At 42.8% G+C, this 19,183-nt stretch overlaps 1 protein-coding gene across 1 annotated transcript in view; it reads right to left on the bottom strand.

Moving 5' to 3' along the window:
- The window catches only part of LOC311052003 (limbic system-associated membrane protein-like), a gene marked incomplete at its 5' end in the record, with an annotated part of 276,875 nt that overhangs the window by 118,856 nt on the left and 138,836 nt on the right, over positions 1-19,183 (bottom strand). Inside the window, one exon of the mRNA XM_084066752.1 lies at positions 6,199-6,277. Coding sequence (XP_083922878.1) covers positions 6,199-6,277 — 79 coding nt within the window. The remainder of the gene's footprint in view (positions 1-6,198; positions 6,278-19,183) is intronic.

Genomic DNA, 19,183 nt, shown 5'->3' on the forward strand with positions numbered 1-19,183 from the left:
GGTTAGTGGCATTGATACAATTTAGATATTAATATTTGTTTCTAAATACCCCGCATTAAATTAACTAAATAGCCTAATAATAATAAATGATATTGTTTCGCCATTGTAAGCTATATCTTTATCTATATCTATATCAGCTGCAGCTCCGCCAGAGAAATATTACTGAAGTTTGTTCGGTATCGTTTGTTCCCATTATTTATGTTATGTTATGGCCTCATTAATTCGAAAATGCGTCTTTTATTTATTCAGACAGCAGTCGTATTTTGCGGAAATTCGCTGGCGACTGCTAGACCTTTGACCAATCAAAATGCGTTTATGTATTCATTATGTATTCATCCCATCCAACTCCTGTTGAAGATGAGCGCATTGGTGCTCAAAGTGGGGTCTGGGGACACCCCTGGGCCCCAGGGGTGTCCCCAGACCCCACTTTGAGCAGCAATAAAACTCTGCTCCCCCAGGGGAAAGAAAAACAAAAAAATCAACATAACAACATTAGCACCCCTCACCCTATTCTGTTGTTGCCAACCACAGAAATTCGCCTTTGTTTTCAAATTGGGCTTATTTGCACTCGGCCGAATTGTTAATGGGTGGCCATTAAAAAACGGTTTCCCCGTCGAACCGGTTCTCTTGCCAGGCACCAGCGGCTGCTGGTGGGGGGCCAGTGGGGCCGGGAGGCATGCGTTAATCCGACAGACCTTTTCTCCGACTATGTGGCATCCGCGTGCGGTTAGGGTGGGCCACAACCAGCAGCGCCCACCACAACGCCAGACCCGCCACCACCAGCAACCATCTCCGCGGCCAGCAGCACCATAAGTGCGCCCCTGCTCCCCGGATTCCAGCGGCGCAGTTGCGCCTACAGACCTCGCTATGACGAGCCAGCAACTCAACCCAAACTAAGCCGCTTCCCAAATATACTTGCATATTGTGTTTTATTCACGTTTCTCTCGCTTGCATTAACGCTGATGGCATTTGTTCTCAAAGTGGGGTCCGGGGACCCCCAGGGGTACTTGAGGGGGTTCCAGGGGGTCCCCAGCTAAATGATGGATAGGAACCAAATGGACCCTTATGGGTCTGTAACTCTGAGAGTTCATTTGGTTCCATTTGTACACTCTCAGAGTTAAATTAACATTGATTTTACAATATGAATTGGGATCCCAGAGATATAAATGCCATAAAATGGGGGTCCGCAGCCTAATGCATGTCAAACTGGGGGTCCTTGAAATTAAAATGGTTGGAAATCACTGCTAGAGAGCCCTAAAAATCTTCTCCTATGGGGGTCCCTGGCATATCTTTTCAAATGGGGATCCGCGGGCTGATAAGTGTCAATTTGGGGGTCCTTGACATGAAAACCACTGATGTATGATACCGACTTGGGCTGGATATAGACCAATCGACAGTGGTGTGCAGTAACTAGGCTACATTTAGCTGAAGGACCGCCTGCCGCTCCAAGCCGCTCCGGCTGGGGCCGCGAACCACGCGTCGCATGGACTGACACAAAGAGATCCATAAGTGCGTATGGTGGGAGAGAGAGAGAGAGAGTGAGAGAGAGAGAGAGAGAGAGAGAGAGAGAGAGAGAGAGAGAGAGAGAGAGAGAGAGAGAGAGAGAGAGAGAGAGAGAGAGAGAGAGAGAGAGAGAGAGAGAGAGAGAGGTGGGGGGCAGGGCCTGAGAGAGAGAGAGAGAGAGAGAGAGAGTCCCGCCCCGCCCCGCGCATCACTACCAGGGGGTCCTTGGGAGTGTTATGGGGATCCCCAGCAGTTTAACCACTTTAACCCATATAGCCTACATCAGCTATTTGAACATATCTAATCTACAAGCTTCACAATGCAACGCATTGTGAGCTTGTAGATCTGCTATTTTCAAAAACATTTGACAAATTGTGAAAAAATATTTTTGCAAACATTTTAACAGCACAAATATTATATGGTGGTTGATTCCTGGCACTAACCTCTGGTTGGACATGTACAGTCAGTGGAAATAGTATTCACATATTTTACATAAGTAAAGGTATATCAATAGGCCTACTGCAATGTAGAAGTAAAAGTCCAGAATAAAAAATGTAGCCTATAGTAAAATAACCAAAAATATTGGTATCATCAAAATGTACTTAAAGTACCAAAAGTAGAAAGTAGGCTGCAGAATGTCCCATTTCACAAATACAAATCTTGTATATTATATGGGGTGTGAAGTGGTTAATGTGAGTTTTGTAAACAATAATTATATATATAATAAATAATTATAGTGCAGTAAAAGTATAATATTTGCCTCTGAGAAGTAGTGGAGTAGAAGTAGAAGTATTGAAAATTGGAAGTAGGCTACTCCTCCTGTAAAGTAACTAAGTAGCCTACATTTAGGCTACTCAAGGACCGGCTGCCGCTCCAAGCCGCTCCGGCCGAGGCCGCGAACCATACGTTGCACGGACTGACATAAAGATATCCATAAGTGCGTAGAGCCTCCCCGATCAAGACTTCATTCAAATTTCTCCGTAATCCATTCCACACAAGTATGTTTATAAATACCAAGTTGTGACAGTTAAGTTATATCACCAGCCGATCAAAGAATACAATTTGAAACGCAAGTGACAGATTTTGGCTGAATTAACTCGCTTTGCGACTTGAGCCCCTCTCTCTCGCAGTGGTGTAAAGTAACTAACTAAGTACATTTACTCAAGTACTGTAGGCCTACTTAAGTACAATCTTGAGGTAATTTTACTTTACTGGAGTATTTCCAATTTTCAATACTTTTACTCCTACTCCACCACATCTTAGAGGCAAATATTGTACTTTTTAGCCTAGGCTACTCCACTATAATTATTTGAAATAGTTAGTAGCCTACTTTTTATATCTTGGTTATTATCACAAAACACACTTCAGCCCTAGTTCACATGACGCTTGTATACAAGCGTCATGGTGCCATGTCCCCTGGTTTATAGCGGTGTTCAATTTTTGTTACATTGCCAACTCTCACATGTACATAAACGTTCAGATTTGAAACATAAAGTGCTCAACCCCGAGCCATGGATGTTACAAGAAGATCCGGACCGCGATAAGTAGCCGTATCTCCCGTATTGTTCAATAAAAAGCATTTTAATCCAATCGTCGGCCATTTTCTCCAAATTTTCTCCGATACATTACAAAAAAAAAAAAAAAAGGCTGGCGATGGGATTAAAATGCTTTTTATTTAACAATACGGGAGATACGGGTACTTATCGCGGTCCGGATCGCCCTGTAACATCCGTGGCTCGGGGATAAGCACTTTATATTTGAAATCTGAACGTTTGTGTACATGTGAGAGTTGGCAATGTAAAAAAATCAAACACCGCTATAAACTTGGGGGACACGGCACCATGACTGTCATGGTATGACAGTCATGTTTCAGGGCTAACTTCAGCCCTATATACATTTCGGCCATTTGAAAATAGCCGATCTACAAGCTCACAATGCATGGCGATTCGACGCATTGTGGAGTGATTGATGCAACTTCTTGGATTTCTGCGATTAATTGTATAGCCTAAACAAAGCGAGACACGAGACTATACATACATCCCCTGCCAGCCTGCCACCTGATCAACTGTGGCTTTAGTTTTAGATTGTTGGAAAAGCCACAATATTAGTTAAACTCAAATGACTAAAGAACACTCTGTGATCAATCACCACGGGACGATCATTTCATTGTGGATTATCCTATACTTCAATATGGCTTGGAATTTGCAACAGAAATGGTATTGAACTGAACATGAACTTGGACCTGGACTGCTTTCGAGATTGATTGATTGAGAGGGCCGTGACTCACTCTCTCTCTCTCTCTCTCTCTCTCTCTCTCTCTCTCTCTCTCTCTCTCTCTCTCTCTCTCTCTCTCTCTCTCTCTCTCTCTCTCTCTCTCTCTCTCTCTCTCTCTCTCTCTCTCTCTCTCTCTCTCTCTCTCTCTCTCTCTCTCTCTCTCTCTCTCCCTCTCTTTCTCTCCCTCCCTCCCCCTCTCTTTCTCTCTCTCTCCCCCCCTCTCTCCCTCTCTATCTTTCTCTCTCCCCCCCCCCCCCTCTCTCTCTTCCCCTCTCTCTCTCTCTCGTCTTTTTTTTGTTGCGGGCAGGAGCCGCGTTCATGTCCAGTGACCCTCCGCTTGTTGATCTGCTGATTTTTATATTTTATTTGAAAACTTGTGAAATGGGTAGCCTACTTCTAGCCTACTTTTGGTAGGCCACTTTAAGTACATTTTCATAATTCCCCTAGACTGTGTTTTTATGAACCAAATTAAGTTGCAGTCGCAGACATGTTTGAATTGGATCGGACTTGGTAGGCTAATCAGTAATCACCGGTCAGTTATGCCATATTTTTCACCCAAGTTTATGAGGGGGGATAATGTGGAGATCGTGGACACCGCTGGTCGCAAGTTTTCCCGCATTTGGATTATCAATAGAGCATCCATGATCCATCCATATGCAGGCTGACAGACGGCTGTAACTTAATCCATTGAAGTAATAAATACTGCGGGCCAAGTTGTTCAATCACAATCTCCAATCGGAACCTCTCCCTCCGCTACAGTATATTGCAGAGGGAGAGGTTCCACACTGGGCTTCACAAACCAAACGTGGCCTGCACTTGCACTCAGGGGTTGTGGAGATGAAAGCTCCCTTGTCCTGTAGCTTTTCATTATAGGCTATAATTGTTTATAATTGTGTCAATCTGAGGTGCTGGGGAGGCCGCCGTGCGCAATGACAGTTATATGCCCACAGCACTTCATGGTTTGCCCATGTGGTCCTTGTCTCTTTGACTGACCAATAAACCCCAAATGATGGACTTCTGATAAAATTTTCACACGAGTTTTAAAGATGAATACAGTTATTAGCTTCTATATGGGGACAAAAAGCATCATAGAATAAATGCAAGCATTTAATGGAGCCTGGATCTGCGCACAAGCTCATTCATGAGGTAGGCCTATGATGAGAGATGATCTTTATTATTCGTATTAAAGTGTACTTTATATAGAACGTGTCACACGCACGTATGGTGCTGTGAAACAACAACAATCACGTGTGACGGTCTATTTTGATAACACTGCACACACACACACGCTATAATCACCATGACGGTCTATTTGACAGTCATCTGTCATGCACACACACGCACGCACGGTGCAGTGAATCAACAATATTCACGTGTGATTTGGTGCAGCCCTCGTTGCCTGCCTCCTGTAGTCGCGTGACCCAAAAAATAATGCATGCGTTGATGCGTGCGTTAGCTAAAAACGCATAAACTAAGTGTTAACGTGTAACCCGCGTAGGGCACGGGGGAAGGGTACGCGTGCACGCATGCACGTCCCATCGCGTCGCGTACCCATTGTGAGTCAATGGGAAAATAATAACAAGTTCACACGGTACAGTGCAGAGCAATAAAAAAAATCACGCGTTCATGTGACGCGTCAAGGTTTGACGTGGCACGGAACGAGCGCCATAGTGTGTGTGTGTGTGTGTGTGTGTGTGTGTGTGTGTGTGTGTGTGTGTGTGTGTGTGTGTGTGTGTGTGTTTGTGTGTGTGTGTGATGTCAGGACAGCAGAGTCACTGCAAATCTTCCGCCGTAGGCTGAAAACCCACCTCTTCAGGAAACACTACCCTTCGTCTTCGCCTTGCCTACTTGTTGTTAACTAGTTGTACGAACTCTTGCTTTATTGTTCAATTGGATCTTGTTCATTCGATACACTTATTTGTTTTAGCTCTTGCTCATTTGATTTTCCTATGTTGTCTCATCTGTGCATGAAAGTAGGTAGCTGATCTGATATATTGCACTTTTACCTTAGCGCTAGGTATACTCTTAGTTGTTTGTTTTAGATGAGAATGCACTTAAGACTTCTGGTGATTAGTAGTTTTGTTCCCTACCTATGTTGAATGCACTTATTGTAAGTCGCTTTGGATAAAAGCGTCTGCTAAATGACTGTAATGTAATGTGTGTGTGTGTGTGTGTGTGTGTGTGTGTGTGTGTGTGTGTGTGTGTGTGTGTGTGTGTGTGTGTGTGTGTGTGTGTGTGTGTGTGTGTGTGTGTGTGTGTGTGTGTGTGTGTGTGTGTGCGTGTGAAGGAGGATGGATGCTGAGGAGAGCGGAGTAAAGTTGGTACCCAGGCAGACAGTCCTACCTGATGACGGCTGTATCTCCCTGTCAGATGGTGATATTATAATTATATATTATTATAATATATTATATTTAACCCTACCTGATGACGGCTGTATCTCCCTGTCGGATGGTGATGTTATCCGTGGCTCGCTGCATATCCACACTCCGGACGGGGAATCCTGTGGGAATAAGACACAGGAGTCTGAAGAAAGAAGCCTGCAGTTGTCTCCAACACCATGATCTGCGTCCAACCTGCATCTTAACACAGGGGCCAAGCGAGCTGCGATAGACCCAAAGAGTTCCAGACCCAAAGAGTTCCAGACTTCTCAAAACGTGTTATGTCAAAAAAAAACTCCTGGATAGGTGATATGAAATATAAAATCCGACACAGCAGCAGCATAGCCTATAACAGCTTCTTATTCAGTGCAACATGCAGTATGTATTATGGTCTGTGTGGTTCCACAGACGCCTAGGCTACACTGCACACTGCTCAGTGCAAAGCTACGATGACAAAGAGAGAGCGAGAGCGAGAGAGAGAGAGAGAGAGAGAGGAGGCAGAACACTGATCTGCCAGTCCCGCCTTACAGCGCAACACTCCACCAGTCCCCCCTGTGTGTGTGTGTGTGTGTGTGTGTGTGTGTGTGTGTGTGTGTGTGTGTGTGTGTGTGTGTGTGTGTGTGTGTGTGTGTGCGCGCATGAGTGTGCGTGTGTGCTCAGGGAGGAGAGGGAGGGATAGACAGAGAGACAGATAGTTCTCTCTCTCTCTCTCTCTCTCTCTCTCTCTCTCTCTCTCTCTCTCTCTCGAACCCCCATGTCCTCTTCTCCACACATAGCTGTCCACCTTCATGAGACTGTCACGCTCCCTTATAGACCAATTATTTGTTTACCAACATTGACACTGGAAGCACAGGTGATTATTTCACGTAATCAATTCCCAACCTGTTGTTTCGGGGTGCGCTGATTTCAGCACACCCCAACCCCCTCTTGTGTGCTGCCTAGTGAGGCGCGTTCTAGCGAGACCTGACAGAATGGGTTTCATTGCGCGCATACTGGTTGCACGCATACTGGTTCTTATCAGTGTGACGTCGTCTGTTAAGGGGTCAATTGGTGGTCAGGGCAATTGCACCTCCCCCCTGGGGGTCCCTGATAAGAGACACATCATTGACACACCCTGCAGACTGTGGTTTAAACATAACACATCCATAATGAAGGATGATGTGTTTAAAAGATGCCCTGCCTTCACTTTGATCACCACATCAACTTATTCCACTTGCCAATCAGCACATAATTCACCATCATCTAATAATGTGTATCTGACCGATCAACTTGTAACTCGCTGTGTAATCTCTCAAGAACAGATTCTGCTCTGCGTTTGAATCTGTCGGGGGGGGTTCGTCGTCATAACGTGTACGCACTGGCCTACAAGTGGGCGTGCCTTCAGATCAGGAAGCAGGCCGCGCTTTACCCAATCAAATGTAGTGGGCGGGATTTACGCGTCTGCCGATCCGTCCCCACTAGAAACAAACCGAAACTCATTCAACAATAGCGTCCTCGGAGCAGACAAAACCACGGAAAGATATTCACATTTTAACTTGCTCTTTCATCATAGAAACAAGTGGGCTTATAACCAAAACGATCCATGTTCTCTGGGAGAAGTGGTGTTAGTGTTCCGTGTAGAAATATTGTTAGTGGGAATGAAAACATAGTCGCACCATCGGAAGTGAAAGGCTGAAGGCAGACCAAAACCCCGGTTTCCTTGCGCACGGGTGCTACGTCAACTTCCTCCCAGAGCCAAGTGAGATAGTAAAAAAACAGCAAAGGGCGCTGTTTTTCCTTTTCATTTGGCGATGGGTTCCCAGATTGCTCGCTGTGTGTCACACAGGTCAAGCTCAAAGTGAAGTCGGTCGGTTCAGTTGTTCTAAAAAAGACAGGCATCGTTCCAAATGGGCATCGCTCCCAACGGGCATCCGCCTTGTTGTTGAAATTCATGGTATAATGCCCCATCTTCTCCAGCTAAACTCTCCACCACTATATGGTCACTGTCAATCACCTGCAGTACAAATGAGGAGCTGACATCTCACTTATTTGGAAAAGTTTCCCCAGTTAACGAGCGATTGGTTTTGATAGCTCATCACTAAACTGGATGAGATCTTACTTGGAGGGTAGAGAACAAGTGGTTGACATCCAATGGAACCATGTCCTCATCCCTCCGGGTGAGCTGCGGGGTTCCTCAAGGTAGCATTCTAGGAGCGTTACTGTTCCTTCTATACATTAACGACATGAATGCTGCCTGTAACTGCAAACTGTTCCTGTTCGCTGATGACTCAGCACTCCTTATCTCAGGTGAGGACAAGTTGCAAGTTGAGGAAGCTCTCAGCTCCGAACTCTCCAAAATCCGTACTTGGCTTAGCCTACTGATAACAAACTGTCACTACACCTTGGAAAAAACATATCCATTCTCTTTGGGACCAAACATTCCCTCAGAAAGATGAATGTAAATGATTTGATGAATGTAAATGAAGTCGATGACACAATTATCTCTAGCAAAGATGAGATTACCTATTTGGGCTGTATTCTTGACAAATACCTGACAGGTGAAAGCATGGCTACAAAGATGGTCAAAAGAGTAAACCAGAGATTCAGATTTATGGGCAGAGTTTCCTCTTTTGTCAACAAAAATGCCCTCAGGCCCCTCTCAGGGGCCCTGATTCAGCCCATTTTTGACTATGCTGCCACCTCTTGGTACTCCAACATCTCAGCGTCACTGAAGACTAAGCTTCAAACCTCCCAAAACAAACTCATTCGGCTACTTCTCGGACTGGGGCCCATGACTCACCTTTCTCCCACTCATGTTTGCCAGCCTGCACTGGCTCAGGGTAGAAGACATGGGTTAAACAACAAAAAATGCTCAAAGCTCATAGCGCGGCACCGAGTGCCGCGCTATGAGCTTTGAGCATTTTTGTTGTATATCTGCTATTTTTGAATAGCCAAAGAAATCTAAAATGACACAGATGCTTTCCCGGATTGAATGGGTTAACTTAACTTATTTTTTTTGCAGTGCACCGCCTGCAAGCAAGAGACCACATCAAGATAAGCTCTGACACAGACTGATTACCAACTTGTAGAGAAGAACACTACATGATTCATAATTTACATCATTACCATCGCTCCCTGGTGTTTTTCAATATTTGTTCCCCCGGCACTCACCGCTTATGCCTGTGTTTATGCCTGTGTGCTGAATAATAATATATCACGTTGTTCTATCGTTTATCTCCCATAACCTGCCTACATGCAGAGCCAGAGGTATACCAGTCCTCCATCACGTGCCCCGCATCTAAACATCTATCCTTTATCAGCGGTTACAGTTTCCTAAACAGTTTCCTTTTAGGAGAAGAGCAACAATACAGCAGCTGCTCTAGACATTACAAAAGTGGGACTTACGTTTGACTCATTGATATGCAGTGGTGTAAAGTAACTAAGTACATTTACTTGTACATTAACTAAGTACTGTACTTGAACTTGAGTAAAATGTTGAGGTACTTTTTCTTTACTGAAGTATTTCCAATTTTACATACTTTTACTTTTACTCCACTACATCTCTGAGGAAAATATTGTACTTTTACTCCACTATTATTAAGTGTGCCTGCCATGTTAATGGCAGAGGCACACTTATTGAGATCCGCCGGATTTATTAATACAAGTATCCATCAAGCCACAAAATTCGGTCGTCCGTAACAGCCGCACGGTTTACACTACCGCCGCAATATATACATCAAAACGTGCGGCTTGGCCGGGAGTAGTGTGCTCGGAAACGATTTTCCGTCACGCGTTACCATGGCGACGTTATTAGCAAAAAACAGCTAAACTCCGCCCCTTTTGGCCGCACGTACCGCGCAAAACGCTTCTCCTCCCACACGGTTTACTCGTTAGTCGCAATGTATATATCAAAACGTGCGGGACGACCGCCCCACTTACCGCATTACTTTTTTCGCCGTTTCGCGATACCACGCCCACGTTATTAGCAAAAACATGTAGCCGTGCCCCCTTTCAGTCCCAAATTCAGACTCATTCTGACTTGACTTACTCTTCATCATCATCCTCCATTCACACCCATGTTAACCATCATCATCCTCACTCCCCCATTCACTCCCATGTTAACGGTTACGGGGAGGGGGGGAAACCACCCAGAGACTCTAGGGCTCCTGCTATAATCCATGTGGCAGCTGTAACCACCAATGAGCTTCGTGTGTTGAAGCTCCGCCCCCTCTGCCTTCCTATTGGCCGAGCTTTAAATGGCCGTAACTTCTGTTTGCAGCATGGTACCGCCCCCAAACTTTGTCATGGACTTTATTTTTTTACGAACTTTTTTTTTTTCTGAAAAAAAAAAAATTCCGACCTATTTTTTTTTTTCTTAATTTTTTTTTCCGAACTTTTTTTTTTTCGGTTTTTTTTTTTTTACACCAAAACACTTTTTGAAGGGTATGCAACTCGATGGTCCAACCCGGACTTGGACCTCTTCACTTCCGGTTTCAAAAGTGCCCAAAATGATCTGAAACTTCGCCTACCCCCCCTAAATTGGGTTCTGCGAACACAACCGTCACAACAGGAAGTGGATTTATCACTTCCGGTTTTGAAAAGTGCCCAAAATGCTCCCAAACTTCGCCTAGCCCCCCTAAATAGGGGACTGCGAACAATTGTATATTTGGCACTTTTTGCGTCAGACCTTCAGAAGTGGGCAAAACAAGCACTCAAACCCATTTAAGTAATTGTTTATATATTTTTAAAAATTATTACATTTTTTTCAAATGTTGTTTTAGATGCTCATCTTTACCTTCAATTTTTCAGTTTTTTTATTTTCCTTTTTTGACTTTCGGTTTATTTTGTATTAATTTTTGAAATATTATTTTGCTGTTTTTTTCTTTACTTTTTTGGCCGCCCGAAGGGATCAAAATGCTACTCCTCCCACACGGTTGACACGGCCCCGCCAATGTATACATCAAAACGTGCGGGACGACCGGCCAACCTACCGCATTACTTTTTTCACCATTTCGCATTACCACGGCGACAAAACCCCCAGCCAACGCAGGCACACTTAAATTTTCGTAGGAAATTTCTTTCTAGTTTGTAACTTACTTACTTACCTTACTAGTTACTTTGCAGATATACATTATTATATTATAAAACATACATTAACCACTTCAGCCCTACAAGCTCACAACGCGACGCGTTGTGAGCTTGTAGATCTGCTATTTTCAAACATTTTAGTACTTTTACATTTGGTACTTTAGGTATATTTTGATGCCAATACTGTTGTACTTTTACGCAAGTAACATTTTGAACACAGCTCTTTTACTTGTAACAGAGTATTTTTATACTGTGGTATTGCTACTTTTACTTAAGTAACATATTTGAGTACTTCTTCCACCACTGTTTATCAGCGTTTACTGTTTCTAACATCTACCCTTTATCCAGTGGTGGAAAAAGTATTCAAATGTTTTACTTACTGTAACTTAAATAAAAGTATCACTACTACAATGTAAATTGTGAATTTAATTGAGTGAAAGTACAAAAGTATTGGTTTCAAAATGTACTTAAAGTACCAAAAGTAAAGGTACTAAACTGTTTGAAAGTAGCAGATCTACAAGCTCACAACGCGTCGCATTGCGACGTGTTGTGAGCTTGTAGATCGGCTATTTTCAAATAGCCTAGGTATTAAATAGGGCTAAAGTGGTTAATGTATGTTTTGTAATGTATTCATTTATATCTGAAAAGTAACTAGTGAGTTTTAAAATAATTGTATTGTAAGTACAATATTTGCCTTTGAGATGTAGTGGAGTTGAAGTAAAAGTATAGACAATTGGAAATACTTCCACACACAATGATTCTGTTTGCTTTTCATCCTCTTCAAAGAGCTGAGACTAAACAATGGAAAACACAGTGTGCACACACACTCATCTGCTAGTCAATATCAGAAGAAAACTTGAGGCAGAACCAAATTGGAGCAATTTTGTAGTTATGTTGTTCTGTTTTGCAGAGAGTGAGCATTTTGCTCCCTTTTTGTGTTTTTCTTTATTGAGTGAATTGAACTGCTCTGTTTTGACCATATTAGGGTTATATCTGCTGCTTACAGCCACTATCTTCTCCATCTATTTATTTTACTCATGTTCATTAAAGGGACTACACCATGAATTTTTAACGTTTTCTTCTTTTTTGTGTGTTTTTGGTCTCCCCTACCTCTCTTCTATCCCCAAAAATACCCCAGTTTGAACACTCAGGCTTTCAAAGCAAATCTGGGGTTTTCGGTAAATTGGTCTCAAAACAGGCCAAACTGATTTGCAAGTGCTTTATCCACCTGTTTCTGCGGGAATTTACTGGGGCAAGAATCTGGTGTGGGAAACATCCTGCGGACGGACCGGAAGTAGGAAGTAGCGGCTCAGTGTGTTTACATTTGCCAGCAGAACGTAGCTGCAGCTTCACAGGTCGCATAGCGATTCTGACTCCAACAACGTTTGTTAGTAAGTCTTTTATCTCTGCTTTTCTCTCGCTTAACGTCTCAATTCCATCGCATCCGATGCGAAATGAAGTTGGCTAAGAAACTTGAACTTAAAAAAACTCCCAAAGCTGTGTATGTACTGTATGTTCATTTCACTTCGTGGGCAAGAGACCTACACGGGACAACCCATATCCAACGCTGATGTTGGGTGAGAGACCTCCAGAGGAGAGTATCGTTCAGAGACATTTAACGGGTAAGATTCAATTCTACAAGGCATTAAAACAAATCTGACCTGGCCTGGTCCACGGCAGGGCTCATTGTGATTGTGTCGCAAGCGATTCAACCTATCGCAAACAAAAAGTTGCAACGCATTTATGATCACAAACACATGTACTAATCTGTCATTTGTAACGTCACACACGCGCGCTGTGTGTGTGTGTGTGTGTGTGTGTGTGTGTGTGTGTGTGTGTGTGTGTGTGTGTGTGTGTGTGTGTGTGTGTGTGTGTGTGTGTGTGTGTGTGTGTGTGTGTGCGTGCACGCGCGCGCGCACGCATGTCTCTCACACCCACGCACAGCGCTAGTCTTTTTTCTTCTCCACGCACCTTGCCAAAATAATGGCCTATTTCGACCCACAAGCAACTCTTTAGGCAAAAATATAATTTCCCAAAAAGAATGATGTAGGCCATTATTTTAGGAAGCTGACGGTACAACCTTAAAGACAAAAAAGATGCAATAGAGTTTTTCTTTTTTCAAAAAACAAAAAACTATGTGTCATAATCGTATGTTTAATTCAGTGCCTTAAGCATGGTGGTGTGTTAAACATGTACAATTACATCTGTCTCAATCAATAACAACTAGGCTACTGCAAAACATCTCATTGTACACTAAATATGTCTGTACCCGCAGACGACGAGCCAGTTGCAATGGAGGCTTCAGAGGAGCCACATTCCGTGGCAAAGAGCTCACATGATGTCCAGACACAGTGGTCAGACCCAGGAATGGAGGACCACATCTATGCCAAAGCTCCACCTACAGTACCAGGACATCTAGCGTGTTGACTGAACCATCCCCTGAGAGCTCACAGTCTGTTGCAGAGGATCTCCTAAAAGATGATGAAGACTGTCTTCTCTACACAGGGATTCCTCTACTTGAATTCAACACTCTTGTGTCATGCTTACAAAGCTTTGCCCACACATCAACAATGCTTGTTGTAGATGGACCAAGGACCTCAACAGAAACAAGTCCACAAGGACTTTTTTGGTCGGACCTTTTAGACAAAAGTATTATAAATGTAACTGTGTTGTTCTACATTCTTTTGCCTAATACGAATTTCAATCAATCAAAGATCACATTTTCATTAATAAAACCTGATTCAGCAAAACGCTTCAAAAGGTCACATAGTCAGGCTAGTAAAACATTGTCAGGCTAGTAAAACATTGTCATTCTGGATAGATGTAATTGCTGAGCACAAGGATCTAATTCCATGGCTGCCTCGTGAAACCATAAAAGCTACTATGCCACAGGTTTTCCTGGAGAATTTTCCAAGCACTACTTCTGTAATTGACTGTACAGAAAGTGTTTTGCAGAAAGCAAAAAATCTGGACTCAAGAACCTAATCTTACAGTCACTAATATGCTTGTAATGCTGTGAAATATCTAGTTGTAATTGCGCCATCTGGAGTCATTATGTACATTTCAGATGCTTATGGTGGGAAATGTAGCAACAGATTCATAACCGAAAACTCTGCCCATTAATATTGTCCCTAAAATGGACAAAATACTTCGAAAAATGAATTCAACTTGATTATCTCATTGGAAATTAGACAATACTGTTTCTGGATTATCTCATTAGAAATTACATAAGCATTTATTCAGGCCTGTCAAAACAGAAATACATAAAATACAATTAACAGTGATGTGATTGTGTTTATTTGCTTTACATTAACTCTCCTCTCAGATTTAAAAGGGCTGCACAAATTCTAACATGAAAGATGATTTGTGTCCTAGGACAAATACATTGATGAAAGATTTCGCACTGTGTTTGTGTACTGTAGGTTTACGTGTGTGTGTGTGTGTGTGTGTGTGTGTGTGTGTGTGTGTGTGTGTGTGTGTGTGTGTGTGTGTGTGTGTGTGTGTGTGTGTGTGTGTGTGTGTGTGTGTGATCCATTTACTTAAAGAGAGCCATATACTTTTGGCAGAGATGTAACTTTTTCTCATCAGAAAGTCTGACATAGATGTGCAACTCTTGTAGGGGCACTTGATCTCAAGGAGCTGTGTTCCATCAAGGATTCCATCTGGGCTAGCTCCCAACCAAGGATGTTCAGGGTGCACAACCAGGCCTCTCCTCTCCACAACTTGCCCTCTGCTCTCCAGAAGTGCAATTATATTGGCCTCATTTTTATCTTTGCTGTGTTTTGTTGCTGCATTGCCAGTGAATGTTGGGTACACATGCTCATTTAAACATATCTTTGGGTCTGTGGTCTGTCTTTTCGTACAGGTGAGTGTCGTGCTGTGTTCAGTGTGACAGAGTGTGCTCAGGTCTGAATCATGTAGGCTTGGGCTTGCCTCGCCCTGCCTGTTAACATCGGCTCTGCAACTGAGCTGAAGAAGACCATCTGTCTGGAGGTGACTTGAAGTACTGTACTTAAGTACACATTTGAGGAATTTTTACTTTACTAGAGTATTTTCAATTTGCAGTCTAGGCCACTACATCTCAGAGGCAAATATTGTACTTTTAACTCCACTATAATTATTTGAAAACTTGAGTTACTAGTTACTTTGTAGATTTTCATTATTACAAAACATGCATTAAACACTTACTTCGGCTATTTGAAAATAGCAGACCTACAAGCTTTCGTTGTGAGCTTGTAGATCGTCTATTTTCAAAATACTTTTTAACATTTTGAAGACTTGTGAAATGGGACATTTTGTATAATGAGTACTTTTACTTGGTTACTTTGTTATGGTAAGTGTAAGCCGTGTTTGTGCATATAGCGTCTCTCTCAGTAAAATCCTCAGTGTTCATTATCCAGACCAGTTGTAATTGTGAGTGTGCAACTAGAACCATGCTTTCATTTGTACAGTCATTAATTAATATGCCACCACACAATACAATACATGTCCTTTCCTTTGTTGACAGTGGGATAATATGAATGTCATATGCAAATTAGCCATGAGGTGGTCTTAGAATGTCAACAAACAGCACGCCGACCCAAATAGATTACCCAAATAAAATAGTGGAGCACTTGGCTTGGGCCTGCACGTTTAATTATATTGATCTAGATCTACCTATCTGTGTTGCATTTTTACTGCTTTTACTGCTGTTGATGATATGACCTCAGCACGGGGACTGATGGTTATCTTTAAATGATAATAACGGGTTCATAAATAACGTATTGATTACGTGAATCAGCTGTGTCGGGAGGTATCTAAAACATTAAGGACAGGTCGTAATAATGGATGCGTACATTTACATAGCCTACTTAGAACTATGGACTCCACAAAGCGATACGAGGCCACTTCTTAACGTCATCATGCATTAACACATGCATGATGTGTTAATGCATGTGTACTAGAGTGCCCCACACGAAGCACTCTAGTTTAAGCCATTCATTTAGTTCGGTTCGGTTGTAATGACAGCCACGCACAGCACACGTTGTCCCTGAGCTCATTGTGACGTTAAGAAAAGCCGAGTCTTACTAATAAACGTTCTTGGAGTCAGAATCGCTATGCGACCTGTGAAGCTGCAGCTATGTTCTGCTGGCAAATGTAAACACACTGAGCCGCTACTTCCTTCTTCCGGTCCCTCCGCAGGATGTTTCCCACACATCAGGAAACTACCCGCGGAAACAGGTGGATAAGCCAGAGAGAAGTTAGTTAGAATGAGTATATCTGAGGCTTGATTTAGGCTTGTTTGAGGGACATAAACAATATGATATGAAATATTATTATTATTTTTTAAATTCATGGTGTAGATCCTTTAAACAATCGCAGTTTTGAAAAGTGTTATCTTTTTTTTTTTTTACAAAATATTTATCCCACGATTTTGTAACCCCTATTTTTTACACCCAGTGCCAATTGTCTATGTAATCCTGGGCACTACCTTCCCTCTGCCAACCTAGGGAGGCCAGGGCCGAGCTCATGCCTCCTTCAATCGGACTTCTTTATAAATGTGTGCAGAGGCGAGGCTCTTCTCTCTCTCAGAACTCAACAGCTCATTTTAAAGCCCATATCACCAACACTTCAGAAACTATTCCATCTCCGGCACAGCGAAACATGTTTTGCATACAGTAAGTCTTATGGAAATGACTACCAATTACTGAGCAGCGAAAAGCCCACACGTCACATTGCACTGCAGGCAAACTGGCACTGGCACTTATTTTCTTTTACCATGTTCAACCTGGTGTCCCTATAGGCTCTAATCACAGCAGCCATATTATGAAGACATTCACAGGCGTTACCAATTATACTAGTCAAACAGAGTCAGGGTGCTGATATTGTGCATGTTGGCTCACTGGAAACACTCTGCTACACCAGTGGGTCTACAGTTTGGGTCCAGGGACCCTCATTGGCTTCCAAATGGCCCCTTACAGGTGTGTAACTCTGAGTGTGTACAAATGGAACCAAATGGACCCTTAAGGGTCCATTTGGTTCCATTTGTACACTCTCAGAGTTATGGGGGTCGTGGAAACCAATGTGCTACACTAAATGGAACAGAGCCTTCATTAGTATCATTGGTAACAATGAAGGAAGTGATAATATGGCTGCTGTGCAGAGCCTATTGGGCATCTCATTAGTCAAATTTTTGCACACATTTTCAAAGACTTCCAGACATGTTAAAAAATGTTTCAAAGATGGCAGATCTGCAAGCCCTGCTTGGAAGACACGCCTTCAAGGAAAACGTTTGAATACGGGACTTTTACTTGTAGCAGAATATTTCTACATTGTAGTATTGCTACATTTTCTTAAAGGGATAGTTCACCCCAAAATGACTTTTTTTTCTATTGATTAGTCACCCCATGGAGACTTGAATTCATGGCTATGTTTTTGTCGCATTCCTAAACCAATAATTTGATGACCGGCAGCGGTTCTCCTCTCCTTTGTGTCTCCTACCGGAACCGCTGCCTACCGGTCCGCTAACAATAGGCTCGATGCACAGCAGCCATATTGGGAATGAATTGGGCCCCTTCCTTACTTCCTTCGCAGGTGTTACCAATGATGCTAATTAAGGCTCTGTTCCATTTAGTGTGGCATAGTGGTTGTCTTATTTTCAAGGACCCCCATAACTCTCAGAGTTACACACCCACCATAAGGGGCCATTTGGGAACCAAAATGGAGTGTTTCTAGTGAGCCAACATGCAGATATCAGCACCCTGACCAGAATGGAACAGAGCCTTCATTAGTATGATTGGTATCACCTGTGAAGGAAGTAAGAAGAGGCACAAAATCTTTCCAATATGGCTAAAACAGATCCACCGACGACGCTATTGCCATGGCTCTCCACACCGTCCTCTCGCACATGGACAACAAGCTGCTGAAGGACAAATATGTACGTATGCTGTTCGTGGACTACAGGGGGGGGGGGGTGAACTATCCCTTATTCCACCACTCCAGGGTGGATTATCCTCACATCACTGCCAGGACAGAGCACTGCTCATGATACCAGTGTACGTTTTAACTCCACACAGACCTATAATGGTGGTTGTTAATGTATTCTATCCATCACCGCTGTATGAAAACAAACAGCTGCTACAGCATTGAACTATAGAAGATCAATGAGCCAGACACTCTCCGTAGATAGCTTTTATTCTAGTCCTAATATGCATGTGTCAAATAACAATAGACTGCAATGGAGAGCCACACACTAAGCACTAAGGAGGACTACTAGGACAGCTATATGTTACCCACCATAAATGTCAGGATAGACCAGACCAAAGGTTTCCTACTGCAGTGGTGTAAAGTAACTAAGTACATGTACTCAAGTACTGCACTTAAGTACAATTCTGAGGTACTTTCACTTTGCTGGAGTATTTCCATTTGTCTATACTTTTACTTCTACTCCACTACATCTCGGAGGCAAATATTGTACTTTTACTCCACTACAATTATTTGAAAACTTTAGTTAGTAGTTAGTTACTTTGCAGATACAAATTATTAAATTAAAAAACATACATTAACCACTCTAGCCCTATGTTATACCTATGCTATTTGAAAATAGCCGATCTACAAGCTCACAACGCGTCACAACGCGTCACAACGCAACGCGTTGTGAGGAGGGCCAGGTTTTCCTCTCAGCCTCACACTTTATTTCCATCAATAATTGGTTTGCCGGAAACGTTTATGGCCTCAAACCACATAACAGATGATTCACTCCACCCAAAGATTTAAAGCCACAGATAAGCAGTGACAGTCACGAATGTAAAGTCAATAAAGAAAAGGAAATGATTCCTCCTTGTTTTTAATGTATTACCCTTCATCTTACCAGACTGGGCCAATTAGGAGCCTGTGTGTTGACTGGAGGAAAGCCTAATTGGTGCCAGAGGTGGAAGAAAGTTTTTACTTAAGTACAATACCATTTCTACTTAAATAGAAAT

Source organism: Gymnoscopelus microlampas (assembly GCF_963454915.1).
Source record: "Gymnoscopelus microlampas genome assembly, chromosome: 1".
NCBI lineage: Eukaryota > Metazoa > Chordata > Actinopteri > Myctophiformes > Myctophidae > Gymnoscopelus > Gymnoscopelus microlampas.